Raw genomic sequence first — 18417 nt, forward strand, 5'->3', positions numbered from 1 at the left:
CCATTGTCTCCCATGTGTCTAGTTTCAGATTTTGAGCTTCAGGACATAGAGATGTCTTATCTTCAGCTAGAGAGCACCACGCATGTCGATATATTTATTAAAAGAAATAAAACATTTTAAAGGGATTGGGATTTCTCTGCATGGAATCAACTCCTTTTTGCAGCCTTCAACAAGGAGAATGGCTGTGTCACAAAGACAAATTTTTCATAAGGGATGCCAGAACTTCAGAGGTATCTTGGAAAGAAGTTCATTTCATACCAAATTTCATGGAATCATAGAGTTGGAAGGGATCCACCAGGTCATCTAGCCCAACCCCCTGCCTGGATCAGGAAAGCCTTCAAGAGCATCTCCAGCAAACTTGTCAAACTTCTGTTTGAAAATCTCCAGTGAGGAGAAATTCACTCTCTCCCTTGGCAATCTGTTCCATTGCTGAACTGCCCTGACAATCAAGAATTTCATCCTGATGCCCAACTGGAATCTTCTCTCTTGCAGTTTGAACCCATTTGATCTACTCTCAGAAGTAGCTGAGAACAAATATGTCCCATCTTCCATAAGATAGGTCTTTGAAGAGCACTATCATATCTCCTCTTAGCCTCTTCTGCAGGCTAAATATACCCAGTTCCCTCAACCGTTCCTCACAGGGCTTTCCTAGTGTGGCTCACAAAAATGAGATTTTAAGCTTTCCCCCTAACTAAAGCCTGTACCCCTTTTAAAGAGGAGCTTCTTCAATGTTTGTATTCATTTAAGCAACCCACACTGGGAAGGGGTTTACATGGGGAAGCATTCTCAAGCATGACCTGCGGTCTGAAGTGGAACAGTTCAGAATTTTACCACCTCAGTCTTCCTCCTGATACTCTGTGTAATGGGTAGATTGGGTCTTCATTCAGAACGTAAAAGCCACAAGATGACAGGACAGCCGGGTTTTTGTTGTTCAGGTTTCAAATGGTTGAATTATGATAACCGTTTGCACACCAGGGCGAGCGTTTCCGAGTCTGAGACTCTGTTATCCATTTGGAACCCCGCCGAGCTCAATCGGAAACGGGTGCCCGTGTATTCAAACACACCTCCCAGTTTGGACAAGGGAGAGAGGCACGTAGAGAGGCTCTGCTGCTGGCCCACGCAGCAGCCACATCAAAAGAGACGAGGAAGCGATGAGAAGCTGCGGTGGGATGCCCTCCCCCAATTTTCCTTTTAGCACCTCCTCACATATTTCATCCATTTCAGCAACCGCAGCCCGCCTGCCTTTGATACAATTCTCCCCTCCTCTGTGTTGTGGGAACAACTTCAAAACAGATGGGTAGTTGATGAGATCCACCTCGAGATAATGCAATGTCTCTATTTTGCTGGGAGCTCAACAGCCAGGCATGCAAACTACAAATGTGCTTTGCGTCGACAACCTCAGCAAGAGACATCGGGCACAATCCTAACCCACTTTCCAGCACTGACATAAGGGTAATGCAACTTCGAGGTAAGGAAACAAACATTGCCATACCTTGAGGAGGCCTCCGTGACTGCCCCCCAACTACAGGATGTAGCACATGCCCCACTAAGCACAGCTATGCCAGTGCTGGAAAGTTGGTTAGGATGGCACCCATTGTCTTACGCACAGCCGAGGCAGCCTAAGAAATTGAGGCTGAGCTACTCTGAAGTTTTAGGGGCAGCAATAAACCCATCCAGAAGGGTCGCCGTGTCAGTTCGTGGCAGCAAAAATGGCCAAGGGTCGTGAGGACAACTGAAAGAACTCATTATTTACTAGCCAAAGTGACACTCACAGCAGTGCCATAGCTAGCCATCCTGGAGCTTGGGGCAAAGTTAAAAATGATGCCCCCGTCACAGAAGATGTCACTTCTGGGGTGTGATGTCACATTCACTTTTTTTTTTTTTATTTAAAATTTAAAAAATCAGCCGTCTCCCCCCAACCCCAGCCCCCTCCTGCTTGCCCCCTAAGCTCCCCCCCAAGTCACTCCCCAACCCTCCAGAGCAAGGCAAGCAAGCAACCAGAGACTGTGGTTGCAGGTGGGCGGCCAGACCATTGCCCCCAGGCAGAGTGCAGCCTGGTGCAATTATCACCCCTGCACCCCTTCCAGCTACGCCACTGACATCACAGGCCAAGCACACTTATGCAACCATCAATCAAACTGCTGAGTTAGAATGGATAGCAATGGTGAGTTCTTTCTGCCTGGATTAATAGAAATGGGCTATGTCAGAATGCCAGATGCAAGGGAGGACACCAGGATGAGGTCTCTTGTTATCTGGTGTGCTCCCTGGGGCATTTGGTGGGCTGCTGTGAGATACAGGAAGCTGGACTTGATGGGCCTATGGCCTGATCCAGTGGGGCTGTTCTTATGTTCTCGCTCATTACAAAGTTTATAACCTGAGCACAGCCTTGCAAAACCGACTCTGTGGGGCAGCAGGCTTTGGACCAATCTGAGAGATGGTTTTGGCAGGGGATAGAGTGAAACCGGAAGGAGGAACAGAAGGGTATCGAGATTAGGGTTATGTTTGCTTTCTTTTCTGAGGATGCTCAGTTAAAATTTGATCCATTCACACTGCAGGCATGGACACCATGTCTGACAATGGGGACAAAAACATATTTAAGAGAACTAAAAACGTAAGTAAGTTGCTTTGGGGTCAGCCCCTTGCCAGGATCTCTTGACCAGAAATCTCTGAATGGGGAATAAGTTTAACACAAGAATGCTAAGACCCCAGACAGTGCGCTTGCCATTTCCCACACTGCAGCTGTAGAGGTATATCCTGAACACAGTAATTTTCAACCTTTTTCTTTCCACACTGAACTCTTTGGTCTTCTTTATGGGCTTCACCTCTTGGGATGTCAAATCCGACTTCCAGGAGGCTCTTCCAGGTTCTGTGGCTCTGTTTCTAGGGCAACTGTCTGTAGTAATGCGGAGGAAGAGGACAAATCATTAATTCGCTACTACCAACAGTTTCCCACCCAGAAGAGGTTTTTTTAAGCAATTTCCAACTCCCACGGCACACCTATGGATCTTTGGTGGCACACCATTGCGCCATGGCACACTGGTTGAAAATCGCTGATATTATTATTATTAATTAACAGTATTTACATACCGCTTTCAACATATAGCATATTGTGGAACTATCACTATATTCCACTATTGTGGAATATATCCGATGCATCCTCGGCATCACCTGGCAGGACAAAGTTCCAAACAACACAGTCCTGGAACGAGCTGGAATCCCTAGCATGTATGCACTGCTGAAACAGAGACGCCTGTGTTGGCTTGGTCATGTCGTGAGAATGGATGATGGCCGGATCCCAAAGGATCTCCTCTATGGAGAACTCGTGCAAGGAAAGCGCCCTACGGGTAGACCACAGCTGCAATACAAGGACATCTGCAAGAGGGATCTGAAGGCCTTAGGAGTGGACCTCAACAGGTGGGAAACCCTGGCCTCTGAGCGGCTCGCTTGGAGGCAGGCTGTGCAGCATGGCCTTTCCCAGTTTGAAGAGACACTTGGCCAACAGTCTGAGGTAAAGAGGCAAAGAAGGAAGGCCCATAGCCAGGGAGACAGACCAGGGACAGACTGCACTTGCTCCCAGCGTGGAAGGGATTGTCACTCCCGAATCGGCCTTTTCAGCCACACTAGACGCTGTTCCAGAACCACCTTTCAGAGCACGATACCATAGTCTTCCGAGACTGAAGGTTGCCAACATATTGTGGAACTATCATGGTACCACCACCACCCCAGTTTGGCTAGAACCCAAAGGACAAACACCGTTCTTGGGTGTTTAAATCAGTGGAGGAGATAGCTAGTGCAGAGTCATCCAGCGGTGCAAATTTCTCTTCCTAGGGGCAGAGCCTTGACCAAGGTCTGGGTATGAAATGTTACCTCTCCCACTGAGTTGTGAGTCTGCATTGGACAATCACACTCCCTGTTGCCATGGCATGCATCTCCTCTCTTCTTCTTCTTCATTGAGGTTTAATTTTTATTTCATTTTTTAAAAAATGTTGCCTTTCCTCCAAAGTGCTCAGGGTGGTGTACATAGTTCTTTCCCTCCTTTTGTCCTCACAACAACCCTGTGAGGTGGGTCAGGCTAAGAGGGAATGGCTGAGCAGGGATTCGAACCGGGATCTTTCGGGTCCCAGTCGAACGCACCTGCAGGGAAAGAGTGTGCCAAATATCTGGTGTGCTCCCTGGGGCATTTGGTGGGCATTTGGTGGGCCGCTGTGAGATACAGGAAGCTGGGCTAGATAGGCTAGATGGGCCTATCGCCTGATCCAGTGGGGCTGTTCTTATGTTCTTAACTACAATTCCCAGGAAGCCTTGCAGGTCTTTTGTGATCTGGTGTGCTCCCTGGGGCATTTGGTGGGCTGCTGTGAGATACAGGAAGCTGGACTAGATGGGCCTATGGCCTGATCCAGTGGGGCTGTTCTTATGTTCTTATGGAGGATGAGAGTCAGGAGAGAGTGTGGCCTTATCATCTGCACCTTTCCCCCTTTCTCTCTTGCATGCCATGTCTCTCTCCCCCACACACACTTTTGTTGTCTCCAAACATGTGCTGAGCAGAAGATGAGAATGATGAATGATTACAAGATACAAGATGAGAAGTTGGATGAGGGCGAAGGGGAGACATCATCCTCCCCCCCCCCCCATCTGGCTCTGGGTAGGGGCTGCCAGCTTACCTACCTTGCCCTGGTGATTCATTATGGCATATCCTGCAGGTTTTCCAACAGACATACAACAGAGCCAGCTCCCCATCCTGGCCGCAGTCCCAATCCCCCAGGGGTTTGCTGGAGTTCCTGTAGAGCGATAATTCCAGCAGACGCAAAGGGAGGCGCCGCACCTGGTCGAAAAACTGGCTTCTCCAACCTGCGGGGCCTTGCACCTCCGCTGGGCTGGTGCATGGTTCACCCCACTTGGCCCACCATGGTCTTATTTGTTCTCATTTGTTCTCAGAGCTGCTCCCCTGTGAACTCGTAACCACAACACGCGACCTCATCAGAGTGCAACCTAATTGGTTCCTGCTAATTGGGGATGCCTGTTGCTCCAACACGACGTCGCCCATCGGCATGGGTGTACGTTGCCACAGAAGCGTTTTCCAGACATGCCTCTCTGCTTCTCCCAGAGGGTTAGAACATAAGAACATAAGAACATCCCCACTGGATCAGGCCATAGGCCCATCTAGTCCAGCTTCCTGCATCTCACAGCGGCCCACCAAATGCCCCAGGGAGCACACCAGATCACAAGAGACCTGCAAGGCATTCTGGGAATTGTAGTTAAGAACATAAGAACAGCCCCACTGGATCAGGCCAGAGGCCCATCTAGTCCAGCTTCCTGTATCTCACAGCGGCCCACCAAATGCCCCAGGGAGCACACCAGATAACAAGAGACCTCATCCTGGTGCCCTCCCTTGCATCTGGCATTCTGACATAACCCATTTCTAAAATCAGGAGGTTGCGCATGCACATCATGGCTTGTACCCCATAATGGATTTTTCCTCGAGAAACTTGTCCAATCCCCTTTTATAGGTGTCTAGGCTAGACGCCAGCACCACATCCTGTGGCAAGGAGTTCCACAGACCGACCACACGCTGAGTAAAGAAATATTTTCTTTTGTCTGTCCTAACCCGCCCAACACTCAATTTGAGTGGATGTCCCCTGGTTCTGGTATTATGTGAGAGTGTAAAGAGCATCTCCCTATCCACTCTGTCCATCCCCTGCATAATTTTGTATGTCTCAACCATGTCCCCCCTCAGGCGTCTCTTTTCTAGGCTGAAGAGGCCCAAACGCAGTAGCCTTTCCTCATAAGGAAGGTGCCCCAGCCCAGTAATCATCTTAGTCGCTCTCTTTTGCACCTTTTCCATTTCCACTATGTCTTTTTTGAGATGCGGTGACCAGAACTGGACACAATATTCCAGGTGTGGCCTTACCATAGATTTGTACAACGGCATTATAATACTAGCCGTTTTGTTCTCAATACCCTTCCTAATGATCCCAAGCATAGAATTGGCCTTCTTCACTGCCACCGCACATTGGGTTGTTTCTGAAAAAGGCTTCACCTTGGACTGCAGCGTCAAGCCAACGTGGCATCAGAAGTCCTGCCAGCTTGGTCTCAGCTACAAGCTGGAGCTCTCCTGGTTTGAATTTCACCTCCACCGTCACCTGACTAGGTGATCTTAAGGAAAGCAACCTGCCCCAATCTCAGTGTCAGTCTTCTCCATCTGCAATATGGGGATAATTATATAGATTTACAGGGCTATTGTGAAGACATCAACATAACACCAGTTTGCATACTCAAAGTGCAGTACAAATATCAATCATTATTATCGGATTAGATCAGCGGCTCTCAAATTGCGGGTCATGACCCAATTTTCGGTGAGTCGTGGGCCCCGCAACCAGGCAGCTGCAGTCTAAAACGGCATGCAACCCACATCGGTGCCTGCATCACACCGCTTCCTGGTCCAAAAATTGGCTCACACCAGTGAGTTGTAACACACAGTTTGAGAACCACAGCCATTAAAGAGGACTGTGTGCCAGTGTGACCCGGATGACATTTCAAGTTGCAATTTCCTGGTTTTGGCAGGCCCCAGATTCACCGCCGATGATACTGCAGTGTAGTGGTAAATCACACACCCCCATAGCCACACCCCATTAAGACAACAATCAACTTTAAATTTCTTTATTAAAGTGCTTGCTTCTCCGGCCACTGATTTCTGTTTTGAAACTTATTATACATCATTCTGAGCTCTAACTTGTTTCATCCCAAACTCCTGGAGTAGGTCGCAATAGCTTGAAAGCAAGTACAGACCTGCACCGCTTAACAACTGTTTGCTTAACGACGGGCCACATATGTGATGGTGACCAAAGCACAATAAAGATGCTCTTAAGGAGACAATTGTGTCTCCCGTAGCCTGCAGCCGAGTGTCTGTTTACACAACAGAGAGGCTCTTAATGCAAAGAAGAGGCAATTTATCTCCTGTAGCCTGTGCAGCCAGCTAGTGTCTGCACAGCACTTTACACAGCAAAGACACTAGATTGGACTCAATGTTCACTTAATGACCTAATCGCATAACAACGGCAGTAGTATCTCCATCAAGTGCCTCACAAAATCAGAAAGTGGAATTTAAAAATTATCCCAAACAAATAAAGGTATATTAGGTCTGCTAGCCTGTGGATGTTTATTCAGAAAGCAGTTCTGCCACGATAAATAGGACTTTATGGCACAAGCCTAACCAGGTCTACTCAGAAGTATGTCCTATTTGGTTCCATGGGGCTTACTCTCAAGAAAGTGTGGTTAGGATTGCGGCCACTGCCAGGTAAATTGGCATCGGATTGTAGCATTATTGTGACACAATAGTGCCCCTCGTGCCTCTCTCAGGCAGCCCCTGGGAAAGAGAGCAGCCGTTGTCAAACACTGTGCCATGGCACATTGGTGTGCCGTGAGTGCTTCACAGGTGTGCCACAGGAATTTGGGGGAAAGTCATTTATTAGTAGGACCAATGGGGATTGGACTCCCCCCCCCCATTGGCAGCATGGTGTGCCTTGGCAATTTTAGTGCCTTAACAGCGTGCCATGAGATGGAAAAAGTTGAAAATTGCTGGCCTAGAGGCATGAATATGCGCCCCTAGGCAAAAGTCTCAGTTGGACGCTTGTTGAGCCTGATGCTTCTCCTTTGCCAAGGTCCTCTGAAAAGAAGTTTCACACTTGCTGATGCCATCACCACTTCTGCTGTAGGAGGTCCTTGATTTTCCTTCCCCATTTCCTCCCCCTTTTAAAAATGATGGTGCTCACCAAAGACTCTTTGGGTAGAAAAGCTCCAGAAATGCCTGCCTCGGTGTGAATCCATCTTCTGTTTTTATGGCCCGGCTTGGAATCTTTCCCCTCTCGGCTTGCCATTTGCAACCAACCCTGAGAAATGAGCCCCGTGCCCCAAAGATACATTTCTGCGTGGGGTTTCCCTTCCCGGCTTCTAGCGGTTTGGGGTCGTTTCCCTCCCAGTGCCATCCATCAAGACTCCTGTGGCACTTTAATGTATGAAAAAGGCCATAGTTGGAATCAGCGGCAACCTAATTCCTGCACTGTGAAGGGTTCGGCCCGGGTGATTAATGGCGTGAAATATATCTGGCCATGTTCTTGCTGGTATGACTGCTGCTGCTTTATTCCAGCTGTGCTGTAGGGCTCAGCTCTGTGGGAAAAGCGGAGATCTATTAGGTATCAAACAATCCCAGCTTGCCAAAAGCAGGGCTTTCCTCCACTTGGAGAGAAATGGCAGGCACCCTTGTACGGTTATCAGAGCCTTGCTGCTGCCTACTTAGAATCAACGCCAAGTCTGTTCCCACGTCGGGGCATCAGCCAAGGGATTACCCAGCAAGGCGGGCTCCCCCTGCAGTACTGGTGTCATAAATCAATGGAGAATGGCATCATGCCTGCACTTGGCATCCCCTGGGAGGGTTTGCCAAAGGGTCCTGGATCATCTAGGACGGTAGATTCCATCTTTTAAGCCCAGTGACATCACTGGGGGGGGGATCTGGACTGCCCTGGGTGATGCACCCAGAGGCTGGGCCTCTGAGAGGAATTTTTCAGGGGGTACAAAGTTTCTTTTGGGCCCCTTTGCAAAGAGGGAGGGGTGAAACAGGGTGGTGGTGGGCTAGCAGAATGGGGCAGGGAGGGGTGAAGCAGGGTGAGGTAGAGATAGCTGGAAAAGTCTTTGGAGCCCAGGTCTACCCACCCAGGTGGCATCAGTAGTGTCCCCAGCATCCCATATGGGCAATGAGTAGATAAGAAAAAGGCAGATCCTAGGAAATTTCTGGGCCCCCTCCTTTGGCTCCTGGGCCCCCCTTTTGACTCTGGGCCCAGGTAAAATTTACCCCCTTTACCACCGTCTCCTAGGCCCTGCCCAGAGGGGGTGACACCACTACTGGCCGTGAAATCTTGGCAATTAATACTATCATGTTATATATATATAATTCAAATTTAAAGTGTTGCAAGCCGCCTTGTGTGCCCGTTGGGCAAAAAGGCGGGGTATAAATTAATAAATTAATAAAATAATAATAAAAATAAATATATATAATTCAATGGGTTATTTAAGGCAGAATGCAATAAAACAAACTGTTGAAATATCTGTATTCTATCAAAGTTTAGGACAAATAACCAGAGAAGGAAAATACAACAGCCTTATGTAACAAAAAGGGAATTTCCTTAACTCAGAATTGACCAATCAGACTGATTGTTCCGGGAGCCAATGACACAACAGGGAGCCAAAAAGATGTGTCAGTTCTTATTTGTATGCCTCAGAGCCAATGCTAGAACTTTTATTCAATTGTGTGAGTGCCATCAAGTTGACCATTGGTTTTTTTGGTTGGTGATCGATTTGTTGGGTGACCTGTACTGTTCTATAATAAAATTAATCAATGATTTAATGAATCGGTGAAAGTTCATGGGGGTGACACCAACCCTAGTGATGCAACTGCATATAAGCAACTGCAAATTGCTTATGAGATCACAATTTAATCTGTATGGTCTGGTACAGGAGGAGATCCATCATGGGGGTAATGCAATGAGCTCTCGCAGTGGGAAGAAACCCAGTGATGCCTGTCCCCGTGACCCACCTTCAGCATGTAGCTCATTTTGCACCTTGAAGGACCCAGGTTCCCCCCTATGGATCTTCACTTAAGACGAGTTGCCAGGCTGGGGGGGGGGGTGAATTTGGAGATCTTCTGCTTATCAGGGTGAGATCTTGGAAGCTAATCAAGGTCAGGCCTGGTTAGTACTTGGATGGGAGACCGCCTGGGAATACTGGGTGCTGTAGGCTTCTACCATAGTCTTTCGAGACTGAAGGTTGCCAACCATCTCCCTATACTGAACACTATCTCCCGATCTTGTCTGATCTCGGAAGCTAAGCAGAGTCAGGCCTGGTTAGTACTTGGATGGGAGACCGCCTGGGAATACCGGGTGCTGTAGGCTTATACCATAGTCTTTCGAGACTGAAGGTTGCCAACCATCTCCCTATACTGAACACTGTCTCCCAATCTTGTCTGATCTTGGAAGCTAAGCAGAGTCAGGTCTGGTTAGTACTTGGATGGGAGACCTCCTGGGAATACCGGGTGCTGTAGGCTGATACCATAGTCTTTCGAGACTGAAGGTTGCCACCCATCTCCCTATACTGAACACTATCTCCCAATCTTGTCTGATCTCGGAAGCTAAGCAGGGTCAGGCCTGGTTAGTACTTGGATGGGAGACCGCCTGGGAATACTGGGTGCTGTAGGCTTATACCATAGTCTTTCGAGACTGACGGTTGCCAACCATCACAGGTCATGCATCTACTGCTTGAAACATGCAACTCTCCCCGCAGCCTGACTGTGAATAAGCTGGAGCAAATCTCAGTTTGTGTGATTGGTATTCATTAAAGGTTTTGCCAAGGGCATCGTGGAATGCAGGAAATCTTTAATTGGTCTCGAAGTGTAAAAGTATATTGCATAAAAAACAAACGTTAAAGAAAACCCAGCGTTGTCATTTCAGCATTTCACAAATCTCAAAAATGCCAACAAGTCTAGAAGTGCTCTAACTAGTTCTGTCTCCCATTTTCAATGGTTGGAAACTTTGGGTTGACCACTCACTGCAGTGTGGCCTCACTGGGCCTTTGAGATTTGACTGCAAGGGTGTGTGTGTTTTAAAAATGTGAACAGACTTTCACTTGGAAAAAATGGGGTTTTTTTCTTTTTAAATCATGTATAACATATAAAATTTCCCCATATTCCCCCCATGGTGGTCTGGATAAGGCAGGGAAGAAGAGGGGGCATGATAAACAGGGAGCCATGGTAAGCGGGTACCATGGTAAACAGGGAGCCATGGTAAGCGGGTACCATGGTAAACAGGGAGCCATGGTAGGTGGACACCATGGTGATCAGGGAGCCATAGTAAATGGGCACCATGGTATACAGGGGGTGAAGGTAAGCAGGCATCACTGTGAACAGGGAGCCATGATAAACTCTTCAGCGTGTGTGGCAGACAATACAAACAAAACATTTTGCACACAGTGGTACACGCATCACATTAAGCTATGACATGGTACATGGATACGGGTATTTGCCTCTATATGGGGCACTACTACATCTCTAGGTTGATTTTTTTTTTTTTTTAATATTCAAAATGAGTGCTGTGTTGCTGGCAGGAAGTCAGCCCGCTAAACTTCTGAGGCCGGTTCCAATCCCTGTTCAGCAATGTCTTGCCATTCTCCGGTACAGACGCCAGTTGGAACCAAACTGGTTTGGAATCGGTTTCACACACACCCGGACCCTGTTTGGGTACATTTTGTGCAGAAGGATACCAGACTCTCTGGCTTGCTATGAAAAGCATTGACTAACTAGGGACCAGGTGGTCTTGAGTTAGCCTTGAAAACTACCTCCCCTTGGTCCATCTAGCACAGGGAATAGGGATTTGGCAGAAGCTCTTCAGAATTCCAGACAACAAGACCTATCTCAGCCTTACCTGGAGATACAAGGATTCCAATCTGGAACGAGTACTCCATCCACTGAGTTACAGTTCCTCCTCACTTTAAGTGCTTTTTAATTGCTTCATTACGAGGTTGGGGTGGTTTGCTATTCCTGTTGGTGGTAAATCATAGCAACTTGTTTTGCTTTTAATGGCTATTATTAACGCTGCCTTGTGAACACACAGTTAATTGTCTCGGATCCCATCAAAAATACGTCTTTGCAAAAGAAGGCCAGGCGGGGTAGATCTTCAGTATGGCAAGACAAAGCAGGTGCCCTGGGCGCCACGAGGGTGAAGGGTGCTGGGTACTGATTCTCCAGGTGGCAATCAGTAGTAGCAGCACCTCCATCCATGGTGCTCCAGGTGGATCCCAGTCTCTCTGCAGGGGTTGTGCTGGTGGCTTCACGTCCCCTTTCCTTCTCGAGCACCCCTTCCTCCAGGGAGAACCCAGGAGGTTCTCTAAAAGGAATGGGGTCTGCAAATGCCGCCAGCACCCCCTCCTCTGGGGAGAACCCAGAAGTGACATCACATGATATCATGATGTGATGTTAACATCACAACGTCACTGCAGTGCGGTACGCCACTGAGGCCTGTGTGTCCATTTTCATTTCCAAAATGCTTGGATAAATCATTGTTTCAGAATGTGATGGAATATGCGTGTTTGGGGGGGGGGGGCTTTGTGGCTTTCCCTCCACTGGGATGTTCTCCAGTTCCCTCTCCTTCCACCGGCTCCGAGGTCTTGAATGCCAGTTCCCATTGACAGTCTTCCAATCTGCTCAGGAGGGTTAAGTCTCCAATGGGAACTTCCCGCCAGCGCCAAACAGGAGGTCGGCCCTTGGAACTAATTGATTCATTTGCAGGAAACGGCTGGGGGTCAGAGATCAGCGTCCCTTTCGGCTGTGATGAATATCCCATGTAATCGCTGGACAAATGCAAGCGCTCAAGATTTATTTCAATTAATTTAGGAATGCCAGTTGTTCTCACCCCTTCCCTAATCACAGGACAGCCACCCACTTGTTGCGAGGGAGCTTCTATGCCGTAATTTAGCTGTCATCACCTTGCTTCCCAAATCCCTTGCTTCAGGTATAAGCTATTTTTTTTTAATTCTGCCAGGTGAGGGCCAAGGCTTCATTACAACCATGTTTTTTTTGGTAAGACATTAGACACAAGCATCTGTTGGGCCCATAAACTTTGGTTTGATTAATCAGCAAATTAATCCACAAAACTTTCATTGATCAGTCAGTCAGGCTCAATTTTAATGAGGGGGCTCTGCAAACTATGGGCTCATTTATTTTATTAAAGCAATGACTCGCACTTTTGTCTGCTTAGGGAGCAGACCAAGGGTGAAAGTCCAAAATGGATGAATGTCAAAGCAGAGTGGAATAAGTCTGTGGAACTCCTTGCCACAGGAAGTAGTGATGGCGTCTTGCCTAGATGCCTTTAAGAGGGGATTGGACATATTTCCAGAGGAAAAGTTCATCACAGATTACAAGTCATGGTAGGTATGTGCAAGGTAGAGGTAGGGGAGGACACCAGGATGCAGGCTGTGTCTGTTGTCTAGTGTGTTCCCTGAAGCATTTGGTGGGCCACTGTGAGATAAAGGAAGCTGGACTAGATGGTCCTTTGGCCTGATCCAGTGGGGCTCTTCTTATGTTAATTTAACTCACATATGATACTTTGGCTGGCAAAAAATATAAATAACTATATAATGTATGAATGCTTGTAAAACCTAAACACATAGACATAAAAGAAAAGCATACAAAAAAATAATTGACTGTCGTGAAAGGTTGGGTGAAATTGGATGAAATTTGAAATGTGGTTATAAATGAATACGGCTGAAAGAGCAAAGCGATGAATGTCAAGTGGATGAAAGTCAAGGTACTGCTGTATTATCTTTGCTGAACCACCCAATGCACAGAGTGCTTTGAGCAGAATGAGAGGACAGGTTCGTCCCCTAAGGTCCAAATGGGCAATTTTTCTGGCCCCATCAGGGTCTGGGAACTGTACAGAAGGCCAGAATGTCCAGCTTGGTGGAAAAATATTGTCTCATCCATTCACCTTTGAACACACAACATTCCCACCCACTTTTCTTTTTTGCAGCAATTGCTTTGGAAGGGGAGGTGTTCTGGGGAGAAAAACAGCCCCTTCTCCCTTTCTTGCTGTCGCTCTTTCTGGTTTATGGCCAGTTTTTAGACCAGCACTGCTCCGAGACATGTTTACACACGCTCAGTCCCTGTAACATCATTGGTCGGTTGGTGTCCACCTGTGTCTCTCTCCCACATTGCACCTGAGAGCAAGATGGCCACATTTGGGTGGACAGAGCCAGCTCCGGTGTGTGCGCATCCAAGGGGAAAAAGTCAAGGGTCAGATTGTTAGTCATGAATGAGAAGCCATCAGAGAGTCAGCTCGGACCACAAAACACTGATAGGTTCTTAAAAAAACAAAAACACAAATGGGAGATTCCTTCTTTTAAATCCACTCAAATGGCCTCATGAACCACTCTCATTTGAAGGAACAGATTCTCCAGCCTGAAGCTGCCCATTCTACAAGATCCTTTGGAGAGGGAAATGTGGAACTCCCTCCCACATGAAGCACAGTTGGTGTTTTATTTCTCCACATCTGAAGTCCTTTTGTCTGTTTAGACAGGTCTTTGTTAGCCTGGTACACTTTCCTCCCTAGTATTTAGATTTATTTTTAATCTTCTCTCTCTCTCTTCTAGTCATCCTAGTCTCTCCTAGTCTCCTAGTTTGTTGTGTTCGTTCGATGTGGGTTGCTGTCTTTTAACACTGGGTTTTAGTATATTGTGCTTCATCTTAGACAAGGCAAGATACAATCTTACAAACAGATAAACGATAAAAGTGTATGTGGCACACAAAGGTATTGAAATTAAATCCATGGGTTGCTTAAAAGTTAGGATCACAAAGCAAGGAAAACATTCCTGATGTGGTGGGCTCCCCAAGTTCAGACACAGAAGGATAGATTCCTGCTGTTATCATGGACGCTGGTGGGAATTACCTACCCGATTCTCCACACTGAAAATGTACTCCAAAGTCTCCAAGGCAAAAGGCATTAATTGGATTGCTGAGTTAAATCCTTTTTGCTAACCCTTTGGTAGGGGAAGAGGATTTAACAGAGGCTCTGAAATGGATCGTATGCAGCTTTGTAAGTCAAGATCGTAGCCGAAGAAAAAAAAGGTTGTGTGTGTTGTGATCCCCCCTCTCCTTGATTAATTGCAAAGCTTGGGGAGACAAGAGACAATGTAATTCACAAATGCCAGAGGCTGTCCCTTGCCACATTCTTGGCTGTTGATTTAAGTTGAAAACTTAAGTGCGAACAAATTAAAGGCTGCCCTAATAAGACTGTACAGGGAGTGGCCAAAAAACAAAATTCATGTGCACAAGAAGAAAAAACAACAACACACCAACAGGATTGAACGTTGCAAATGGGAGGGAAAGGAACATTTTTGCATTTATATTTTTCTAGAAATCGTGCTGATTTTCAAAAAAAAATTTTGCCCTTGGCAGGTCCTCTCTCTATAAGAGTGAGACCCCCTGTATGAGAAATATAAGCTCTTTTAGGGAGGGGCTGAGGCTCAATGGTAGGACACCTGTTTTACAGGAAGACAGTCCTGGGTTCAATTCCTGGCATCTCTAGGTAGGGCTGGGAACATAAGAACATAAGAACAGCCCCACTGGATCAGGCCATAGGCCCATCTAGTCCAGCTTCCTGTATCTCACAGCGGCCCACCAAATGCCCCAGGGAGCACACCAAATAACAAGAGACCTCATCCTGGTGCCCTCCCTTGCATCTGGCATTCTGACATAGCCCACCTGCAAAATCAGAAGGTTGCACACACACATCATGGTTTGTAACCCGTAATGGATTTTTCCTCCAGAAACTTGTCCAATCCCCTTTTAAAGGTGTCCAGGCTAGACGCCATCACCATATCCTGTGGCAAGGAGTTCCACAGACCAACCACACACTGAGTAAAGAAATATTTTCTTTTGTCTGTTCTAACTCTCCCAACACTCAATTTTAGTGGATGTCCCCTGGTTCTGGTGTTATGTGAGAGTGTAAAGGAGCATCTCCCTATCCACTCTGTCCATCCCCTGCATAATTTTGTATGTCTCAATCATGTCCCCCCTCAGGCGCCTCTTTTCTAGGCTGAAGAGGCCCAAACACTGTAGCCTTTCCTCGTAAGGAAGGTGCCCCAGCCCCGTAATCATCTTAGTCGCTCTCTTTTGCACCTTTTCCATTTCCACTATGTCTTTTGAAAGATCTATGAAAGATCCCTATCTGAAACCTTGGAGTGTTACAGCTGCTCAACGGAGAGCACACAAAACTGATATGCCAACACAGCACTAGATAGCTTGTGACACACAACAGCAAGTTTGTGGCAAAGGTCAAGTAACAAGTCACCTTCCTGCGGCTCCTTTCAATTTGGCTGCAACTTCTACTGGAATCAATCCAATGCAACATTAGCTTTCAAATGGTTTAATACTGTGTTTTTCAACTGGTGGTACGTGTACCACCAGTGGCACTTGAGGTGTTGCCCAGTGGTACATGCGGCTCCTAGGGGATATCTACTGCCCAGTAGCAAGACCGCAACATGACAAACAGCGGTAGGAGCCTTGGCTCAGTGGGTAGAGCTCCAGCACACAGTTTCTGCTTGAAAAGCATGCTTTGAAAAGCCCACCTGCTTGCCCTGAATCCCTTACCGCTGTTTGTAGCGTTGTGTCTGACCTCCCAACTTGGAAGTAGCTGGTGACAATGTGATACTTAAGATAACACAGGCCTACAAAATGAGGGTGAGAAAAGTTTTTCCCAAACTTTAGGGTGGTTTGATATGAATTTGGGGTTCTGATTCCAAATATAGCATCCTTTTTGCCCCATCACCTCTAGTTTTGGAGATATAGTATAGCCTTATTAGTGAATGGTTCAAGCAGCTTCCTCACGAGGAAGCCATGGTGTAGGCTTCCTCATGAGGAAGCTGCTTGAACCATTCACTAAAGAGGCTATGCCGAGTCTCCAAAACTAGACGTGATAGGGCAAAACGGGTGCCATTTTTGGAATCAGCACCCCAGATATACCCAGGAATTGGTGTAACAATTAAGGAAGCAAAATGCGTGTTGGCCTTTGTAATTAGACCATGAGAAGTGGCACAAAATGCGTGTTGGCCTGTGTAATTAGACCATGAGAAGTGTTCACATTAGTGAATGGTTCAAGCATCTTCCTCATGAGGAAGCCACGGTGTATGCTTCCTCATGAGGAAGCTGCTTGAACCATTCACTAAAGAGGCTATGCCGAGTCTCCAAAACTAGACGTAATAGGGCAAAACGGGTGCCATTTTTGGAATCAGCACCCCAGCTATACCCAGGAATTGGTGTAACTTTTAAGGAAGCAAAATGCGTGTTGGCCTGTGTAATTAGACCATGAGAGGTGGCACAAAATGCGTGTTGGCCTGTGTAATTAGACCATGAGAAGCGGCACATTGAGGGACAAAGGTTGAAAACACTGGTTTAATATGTCAAAAATACAAAACAAGGGAAATAGCAGAGGAAACCCATCCCAGTGTAGCCTCTCCAATCCATAATTCCCCACATTTTAGAGACGGCTGCTGTTTATGAAAGAACATCAGCCAATACATCAGCTTCTCAGCCACTCCTGTTCATTTCCCTTGTCCAGCCTTGAGATATCTTTCGAGCTTGCAGTTCAGCCTTTGCTGGTGTCAGAAGCTTTGCAGGGATGTGTCCAAAGCGCCTCACCTTTGCCCAACAGTGTCCAGCTCAAAAGTGTCCCTTTTACGCTTGATTGTATATTGACCAGACACTGATGCGATGGTCTTTGGAGGCAGCCGCCATCAGCCTTTCAGCGGGCTGGGTGTGATCTGAAAAGGCAACGCAATGGACCGTCGCCGTGTGGTAGTCCAGTACGGCTAAAGGCTTTAATTTCTTCCAAGCAAAGAGGCGAATGCGATAGTCCCAACCAGCAGTGGCCAAGATCTTCCTGTCTTGTCGGAGGGCAACGTCCGCGATTCCAGGATTGGTGAGACTGACTGTGTCTTGGAGCTGAGGGAGGAAAGCGAGGGAGTGTAAGATACGGAAAATAGGGACTGGAAGAATGATTCTGTCTTGAGGTCAAAGGAAACTTAAACAACGGGGAAATTATCCTGTTTGATGCCATCTGATACCAGTGTACAGAACCAGTGGCATCACTAACTGGGGGTGGGGGTGCACTGGATGCACCACTGGAGTGGGTGAGACTGGAGGTGCCGCAGCTGGCCTGGGAGCGGTGCACCAAGCAGTGAGCTGGCCAGTCCAGAGGTGCTTTGGCAGGTACCTGGCCTGGGGGCACCGTGGTGGATGGCCAGTCCGGAAAGCCAGCCCCATTCTCTCAAGAGGACAGGGCAGGTGCAAGACTGGAAAGGGCAGAGTCATGGTTGGCAACCTTCAGTCTCGAAAGACTATGGCATAAGCCTACAGCACCCGGTATTCCCAGGCGGTCTCCCATCCAAGTACTAACCAGGCCTGACCCTGCTTAGCTTCCGAGTTCAGACAAGATCAGGAGATAGTGTTCAGTATAGGGAGATGGTTGGCAACCTTCAGTCTCGAAAGACTATGGTAGAAGCCTACAGCACCCAGTATTCCCAGACGGTCTCCCATCCAAGTACTAACCAGGCCGGAACCTGCTTAGCTTCCGAGATCAGACAAATTCGGGAGACAGTGTTCAGTATAGGGAGATGGTTGGCAACCTTCAGTCTCGAAAGACTATGGTAGAAGCCTACAGCACCCGGTATTCCCAGGCGGTCTCCCATCCAAGTACTAACCAGGCCTGACCCTGCTTAGTTTCTGAGATCAGACGAGATCAGGCATGTGCAGGGTAACAGTTGCTGAATTGACACCATTGGTGCACTGGGTGACATGAAGCCCAGTGACACCAATGGACCGAA

At 47.4% G+C, this 18417-nt stretch overlaps 2 protein-coding genes and 3 pseudogenes across 2 annotated transcripts in view; 2 read left to right on the forward strand and 3 right to left on the reverse strand.

Annotated features, from left to right (window-relative positions):
• The window catches only part of ARVCF (ARVCF delta catenin family member), a 752684-nt gene that overhangs the window by 94469 nt on the left and 639798 nt on the right, over positions 1-18417 (forward strand). The gene's annotated exons all lie outside the window — the stretch shown is intronic.
• On the forward strand, positions 9819-9941 carry LOC136634780 (5S ribosomal RNA; annotated as a pseudogene).
• The window catches only part of LOC136634381 (guanine nucleotide-binding protein subunit beta-like protein 1), an 81864-nt gene continuing 80496 nt past the window's right edge, over positions 17050-18417 (reverse strand). The window contains exon 7 of the mRNA XM_066609881.1: positions 17050-17536. Within this exon, the coding sequence (XP_066465978.1) occupies positions 17270-17536 (267 nt within the window). The 3' untranslated portion in view covers positions 17050-17269. The remainder of the gene's footprint in view (positions 17537-18417) is intronic.
• LOC136634938 (5S ribosomal RNA) lies at positions 17942-18064 on the reverse strand (annotated as a pseudogene).
• On the reverse strand, positions 18246-18362 carry LOC136634729 (5S ribosomal RNA; annotated as a pseudogene).

The sequence above is a fragment of the Tiliqua scincoides genome, chromosome 14 (assembly GCF_035046505.1).
Source record: "Tiliqua scincoides isolate rTilSci1 chromosome 14, rTilSci1.hap2, whole genome shotgun sequence".
Taxonomy (NCBI): Eukaryota; Metazoa; Chordata; class Lepidosauria; order Squamata; family Scincidae; genus Tiliqua; species Tiliqua scincoides.